The sequence below is a fragment of the Raphanus sativus genome, unplaced genomic scaffold, assembly GCF_000801105.2.
Source record: "Raphanus sativus cultivar WK10039 unplaced genomic scaffold, ASM80110v3 Scaffold4380, whole genome shotgun sequence".
NCBI lineage: Eukaryota > Viridiplantae > Streptophyta > Magnoliopsida > Brassicales > Brassicaceae > Raphanus > Raphanus sativus.
The window spans coordinates 1-7313 of NW_026619682.1; the positions used below are offsets into that span (position 1 = coordinate 1).

At 37.7% G+C, this 7313-nt stretch overlaps 2 protein-coding genes across 2 annotated transcripts; both read right to left on the reverse strand.

The window, feature by feature from the left end:
* Nucleotides 1-4: 4 nt before the first annotated feature.
* Nucleotides 5-1535, reverse strand: LOC130507358 (disease resistance protein RML1B-like; the record flags this gene model as incomplete). Its single annotated transcript, XM_057002076.1, has 2 exons — nucleotides 1055-1535; nucleotides 5-899 (listed from the first exon to the last, which is right to left on the reverse strand). Coding segments are annotated over exons 1-2 (1371 nt in total), but the record flags the coding sequence as incomplete, so codon positions are not given.
* A 419-nt stretch (nucleotides 1536-1954) lies between these two features.
* LOC130507359 (disease resistance protein RML1B-like) lies at nucleotides 1955-6862 on the reverse strand. The gene is made up of 4 exons (XM_057002077.1): nucleotides 6328-6862; nucleotides 5017-6103; nucleotides 4407-4703; nucleotides 1955-4297 (listed from the first exon to the last, which is right to left on the reverse strand). Exons 1-4 carry the CDS (start codon nucleotides 6795-6797, stop codon nucleotides 3197-3199), a joined length of 2955 nt encoding a protein of 984 aa, XP_056858057.1. The 5' UTR covers nucleotides 6798-6862; the 3' UTR covers nucleotides 1955-3196.
* Nucleotides 6863-7313: the final 451 nt, after the last annotated feature.

The following is a 7313-nucleotide window of genomic DNA, read 5'->3' on the forward strand; positions in this document are numbered from 1 at the left end:
GCATGGCCATCACATGATCCTCTTCTTCATTGTTGAAGAAGAATGCAATGTGGAGAAATAGAGATTGCTCGTTCGCATGTAAACTGTCGTATCCGACTCTAAGTACTCTTTCGATATCTCGATCAAGACTGTTTTCTAGCCTCTGCAGTATAACTTCCCACTCATCTTGGTTCTTTCCACGTAAAAATGAACCCATGACACGTAGACCCAACGGAAGGTTGCTGCAGATTTCTGTTACTCTCTCCGTAAGCTTTTCAAAACCATCAGGTGGAGAGCTCGGTCTAAAAGCATATCTGCAAAAGATCTTACGAGCGTCTTCTCTGGATGGGAAATTAACCTGGTATGTATTGTTGATACCATGTTGCTCCAAGATTTCTTGATCTTCGGTGGTTATAATAATTCTGCTACCACAACCAAACCACCTAGTTTCATTAGCCAAAGCCTCTAGTTGCTTTAAATCATCCACATCATCAAGAAAGATAAGCACTTTCTGGTCGCGTAGCCTTTCCTGTATCGTACCTAAGTGGTGTATAGTCGTACCATTTTGGTTTAAAATCATTGAAAGAAGTTTCTTCTGCAGAGACAGCTTCAAGCCATACTCGTCAAAACCACTACCACTATTATAGCTTACCCTTATATTCTCCATAAAACAAGTTAGCTGAAACTTGGGAGAGAGTCGATTATGTAAAGCTCTGGCAATTGTAGTCTTACCAATCCCTGCTGGGCCACATATTCCAACTATCATAGCTTCATCCTCACAATCTAAATGTAACAAAGACTGCATTTTCTTCAAGTGTGCTTCAAGTCCCACTATGCCTTCAAAATCCTTAGATGGTGTAGCATTTAGTCTCCGTGAAATATCTTCTGCAATCTTCTCGATCATGTTTGCTTCAGTGTCCCTAACAAAAATTTAAGAAGAACATTGTTACCGTAAAATGATCGTGAGAAATAAAATGTATTTCTTCTAATATTCGTTAAACAAAAAAAAAATTCTCTCAGTATTTTGAATTTATATTATATTCTTCACACAATATAAGATCAATTGAAGACAAACCAATTTTGGCAGTCTTCTCCAGCTATGTTGCTCACATTAGTCAAAGCTGTGATCCATATCTGCCTTTCCACGTCCGTATTTAGTGAACATGTTTTCTTGAAAGCACTCCCAAAATCGCCGGTCTGTTTCCTTACATCGGAAGGATCCACACCATAGAAGATGGTCATCACTACTTGTCCTGTAACTTTCTTGCACTCCAATATCTCCACCAACTCATTCAAACACCAGCTTGAGGAAGCATAGTTCTTTGAGAGAATCACAACCAAGATCCTCGATTCTCTTATCACTTGTACCAGTGAAGGTGCTATAGTTGTGCTTCTCTCAATTCCTTGATCATTGAACATTGTAATTCCATTATGTAAAAACTGTTTTCGCAAGTGACCATGCAACGTTTTACGGACGTCTGGCCCATGGAAGCTTGGGAAGACGTTGAATCTGTAATTGGAAGACGTAAATGAAGAGGGAGAAGAAGCCATGAGAAACGAGGTAAGAGATGCAAAAGGGTTGGTAAAGAGAAGTTGAAGATAAGAAAAATAGAATATTCAACTCCACACTAATTTGTCTTTGGAAAGCTTAAATAAAAACAAAATATCAAAGATTTAAAGCAATTTATACAAAACTACAACCACATACTGTATATGCTCTTAAGTAGTGGTCACTTTAGTTAAGCAACCGCAATTTCAATACATGCAAGTCTACACATACATACACATATACATATAAACAAAAAGAGACGACCTTGTTAATATCAAAGTCAAAGATCTAACTGTAACCGCCCGAAACTCATAGCCTGTCTGTTTGGGCAAAATTGAATGAAATATTTGTCTATGATCTCTAAAATTTTTGTTAAAAAATTTCATAGGTATAAGTTTCCAAATTTAAAAGAAAAAAATTATTTACTAAATAGCATATATTTTTTTCTGTCACGAACTATATCGCATACAATTTTTACAATCTCAGGGTTCCCTGCTGAAACCCTACAAGTTGTAGTCCGGCTTGATTAGACTATCACTACTTGGTTATCATGCACCAATTTTAAACAAATAACCAGCGAATCTAAGGCGTTGGAATCAGGCCGAGGAGGCTTCTCCAGTGAAAGGAATCAACAGGAGGCATGCAAGACTCTGCAACTACAATATAAGGCAGAGAACTTAAGAACCAGTTATGATACTGAGCTAGAGATAAGGAAATATCCAGAGCATCTAGTGGAGGAAATCATCTCTCTAGATGAGAATGAATCAGTGGAAACATGTTAACGCTGAGTTGCAGATGAAAGAAGAGAGGGTGTCCAATTCTTGAGAAGAAGTTGGAAGTAAAGCGGAGTGCCAATATAGCTTTTGATGATATATCAGATGATAAATCCAGTGTATATTTAAGAAAACTTACTGCATTCACAAATCTTCTCGGCATCAAGTAAGAATCAACATATCTTGAGCTCAACAAACTTCCTCCAAATACTTGATAGAATAGGTAAATTTATAATCAGGGCAAGAACCACAAGCTGCCCTCAAACCAAAGGCATACCCCAGTAAAGCAAAAATAATAATCCTTAGTAACAAGTTAACCATATAACTTTTGCAGATGCAACACATGATAGTTTGTCTAAACTCATAACTCTGCAGCGCAAACAGCTCAAGTAAGAAAACACAGTAAGAGCATAATATGGTAAGACATGGCAGCTAATGATGACATACCTTACTAGTTACTTCTATTGCCTTAACCAAGCGAGGATGGCTCAGTGGTTTTTTGAAGGAGTTTCGGCCTCAATACGGACCCGGGTTCGGATCCCGCTGACCACAGGGCTGAACCCGGGGGATAAAATTCAAAATCTGGGCTCTTCCAGCGTCCGGGGTGACCGAGGCTACAGACATTCGCCGCTACGCCGCTAGTCTGGATCCACCTTGGTGGGTGCAAGGATACATCGGATTATTCAAAAAAAAAAAAATTTCTATCGCCTTCTTAGCGAAATCAAGCTTCCAACGTTTCTCACAGAATCAGACAGAACAAAACAGAGGAAGAGCCAACTTCAGAAGTCTGTGTTCGTCGCTTTCACAGATTACTCCATTTGTGCAGTCACCCTATTTGGTGTCGTCTTCCAAAATAAACTTCGATGGTCATCTCCCATTAGTGAGGCTAATACTATCAAAGTACGTCTTCGGTCCAGATATGGACTCCACATTCAATAATGTCAAAGCTGTTATAACTGCAGCTAAATTCAAACAGTATCTCTCTGCTCTTTTTGGAGGAGTTGATAAATGGCAAACGAGAGTTAAATATAAATAAATGTTCACCACAACATTTGGAGAAAATGCCTAGATGGAACACCTCCTCAACTGGTTCTATTTCGCCATTGCCTATTCGACAGCACAATGATTCAAACCCGTTCGATTCGCTGGTTTGGTCGTCAGGTGACACCGCAGCGCAGAGCTTTAATCTTGATAAATCAGAAAGAGAATTGTCACCATCTGGAATAACAATGATAAATGAATTTCCTCTGGCTCTGTAATCAAACTCCGAAGGTACTTCTCTTCCGGGTAAGATAGCCCATCTGCACAAAGACGAACGTTGGATAATTTCTTTCCGTGCTTGTTGGTCCAGTTTGAAACAGTTGGTGAAAACCAGTGTTGCATCCGAACTGTGATTCAAAGGGGAGAATATGGTCTTCAGAGATTCACAGTCTTCCGCAGTTAAGGATTTGAGCGAACCAGGGAGCTCTGGCAATGATCTGAGTCTTCTACAGCCAGTTAGAGTAAGGTGCAACGAATAAAGAGCTTTTATGCAATCTGGGATACTTTCGATATCAGTATAGCTTAGGTCCAGATACCATAAACTCGTCGGAAGATGCGTTAAATTCTTGAGCTTTCCACTTTTCTTTACACTGAAACACGCAAGGCGAGGGAAGAGCCTAACTCCAGACACGTCTTCTATCTCTGTGTATGATATATCCACTTTTACCAAGTTGGTGGAAATAATTGAAAAGTTTCTCAGCTTTGAACACCTTTGCATGTCGATGTTTTCAAGGGATGCCAAGTTCAGGTGAGGTGGAATGACTTGTAGGTTTATGCAGTTCCCCATCCGCAAGTCTTTTAGTTTCTGAAGATGCGAAAATGAGGTTGGGATCTCTACCAAACTCTCGCAAACACTCAGGTCCAGTTTCTCAAGATTTGTAGCATTCGAAAGATCTGGGAGCTCTTTCAAATGACAAGACAGTGTCAAATCCATCTTCTTGAGATTTGTAAGCGGCTATAAAACCCACACAACAACAGAGAGAGAGAGGACCATCATATAAAATAAATAGAAAGTAACTAATCATCATGTAAATATAAAATAAATATAAAAGTACAAAACCAACCTGGGTTCCTTGCCAGAGGTACTCGAGCTTGCTATATCGCATGCAAAGGTTGACGAGATTTTCTGGATGAAATGTAGATGGAAGACACTTGTTTGGATATGCTGTCCATTGTAGTAACCTTAGACGGCGGGGAAATTCCATTCCCGCTGGTATATGGATTCCGTCATTTCCATCATGTATGCTTTTGTAGATGGCGAGGAATCTAAGGTTGGACATCCTCTTAAAAGCTCTCTTGCTTACAATCAGCTCGCTGATTCCTGACACATCAAATGATATACCAGACACAACACTGGTACCCTAAATCAAATTACAAATAAAGAGAAATTGTTAGGACCGCATGCAAGATTCCTTTTTATCTCAACCAGATGTCTTGTTTAAATTACTCCCTCCTTTTCAGAATATATATTTTTTTAGATTTTTCTTTTAAATTGATTAAACATTATTGATCAATTAGTTATTAAAAAGTCTTAATAAAACTAAATGATAAATTTAATTGTAAAATTTTATTATATTTTTAGTTGTAAGCATTTACTATACTTTTAACATCCAGAAAATTATATCTTTCAAAAACAAAGGGATCAAGTATAATCTATTAAGGACAAGAACTTACGGTTTCATTTTCGAGGACATCACAAATCTCAACAGTATCTATTAAGATTTGATGTCTCCAAGGCTCTTGTTTACGAATGGCTTGTCTAGCCATTTGCTGTAATAACTTGTGCATCTCTATTCTTTCCCCATATGTATCAATGAGAGATCTATTGAGTAGAATCTTCAAACCACGTTTAACAACCAACTTACCATCAGCGAACATAGCTTTCACAATATCACTATTTTCATTGTTGAAGAAAACTGCAATGTGGAGAAATAGAGTCTGCTCATTCTCATCTAAACTTTCATAGCCCACTCTTAGTACGTCCTCGATCTCTCGATCCAGAACAGTTTCCAGTCTGTTCATTATATCCCATTCGTCCTCCATCTTCCCACGTAAAGATGAACCCACCACACGTAGAGCCAATGGAAGATTGCCACAAAGCTCTGTTATCCTTCTACACAACACCTTATAACCATGAAGTGGAAACCTTTGTCTAAAAGCATATCTACATAAGATCTCGATAGCTTCTTCATCAAATGGAAACCCCACATGGTAAGTGTTATCGATACCATGTTGCTGCAAAATCTCTAGGTCTTCTGTGGTCACTACAATCCTACTTCCCGCACCAAACCATGTAGTTTCGTTAGCCAACGCCTCTAATTGATATAGACTGTTTACATCGTCAAGAATGATAAGAACTTTTTGGCCACGTAAATTTTCTTTTACTGCACCTAAATGGCATATCCTTATACCATTGTGGTTCAAAATCTTCGAAAGAAATTGTTCTTGTAAACGCAGTTTCAATCCATACTCATCGAAACCACTATGATAGCTTCCCCTAAGGTTGTCCACAAAACAAGTAAGATGAAACCTGTTAGAGAGTAGACTATGTAAAGCTCGGGCAATGGTAGTTTTACCAATCCCTGCAGGACCAATGATTGCAACCATCTTAACGCCATCACAATCTAAATCTAGCAAAGACTCCATTTCCTTTAAATGAGCCTCAAGTCCAACCATGCCATCAAAATCCTCAGACGGTGTGGCATTTAGTTTATCTAAAATATCTTGTGCAATCTCCTCAATCATTTGGGCTTCATTGTCCCTAACAAAAGAGAATGAAAAAGCTTATTTTAACCATTAAATAGTCATGATTCAGGAAGAACATATATAGAGATAACAATTCACAATAATATAAGTATGTATTTACATTTTCCATTCCCTTAATAATCATTCAATTCAGTTCACCATATTTACTCTCGGTAAAAAAGTCACCACTATTTAGTTAGAACATGAGAAAAAACAAACTAAAGTTAACTAAACACAAACCAGTTAAGGAAGTCTTCCCCAGCTATGTTTCCCACATAAGTCAAAGCTTGACTCCATCTTTGACTCTCTTCCTCTGTTTTACCACGACATGTTTTCTTGAAAACTTTCCCGAAATCTCCGGTCTGTTTCCGCACATGGGATGGATCTACTCCGTAGAAGATCGTCATCACTATCTGTCCCATATCTTCCTTGCACTTCAAAATCTCCAACAGTTCATCCAAACACCAGCTTGAAGAGGCATAGTTCTTCGACAGCACCACGATCGATATCCTCGATTTTCTGATCGCTTGCGTGAGAGCAGGGGCGATGATTTGGCTTCTCTCGATTCCTTGATCGTCGAACATGGTAATCCCATAACAGTTAAACTGTTTACATAAATGACTGAGAAAGGTTTTACGGACGTCTGGTCCATGGAAGCTCGGGAAGACGCGGTATCTCCATGTGCGAGGAAAGGAAGAAGAAGAAGCCATGAGAGAGGATCAAGGGCATTGACCGACAGAGAATTATTTTTATGTCAGTAAATTTTCTAATCTCTAAATAATTATCTCAGCTTGTTTTTGCTCAAACTATATGAATTATCCTCCTATACATTAAAAAGAAGTCACTTTAGTGATTTTTGCGTAGGTGACATTCATAGAGAGCTTTTAGGATTAATTCTCTTAATCTTATTGGTTGAATTTTTGATAATTTCTTTTTCATTTATTTTTTATAATCGACCAAACATTACCAAATTTGAATCCATATAATTAATACGGTCTTATTAATATAGTATATTTGATCGACACAAACATTATCAAATTTGAATCCATATAATTAATACGGTCTTAACAATGACATACTTTATGGACAAGGCATTCATATTAGAAATTTGGAAAGCTTCTCAAATATAGAAATTATAGAAAGATTAATAATATTTTATTTTTTACTTTTAATATTTATAAACTATAAAATATAATGAACGAAATTTTATATAAGATAATTATAAT

Excerpts from the sequence above, each read along its gene's own strand:
- LOC130507359 (XM_057002077.1), bottom strand. The coding sequence starts at position 6,797 with ATGGCTTCTTCTTCTTCCTTTCCTCGCACATGGAGATACCGCGTCTTC. Across the intron at positions 6,104-6,327 it reads GGGGAAGACTTCCTTAACTG|GGACAATGAAGCCCAAATGA; the intron begins GTTTGTGTTTAG and ends CTCTTTTGTTAG. Across the intron at positions 4,704-5,016 it reads ATGTCCTCGAAAATGAAACC|GGTACCAGTGTTGTGTCTGG; the intron begins GTAAGTTCTTGT and ends AATTTGATTTAG.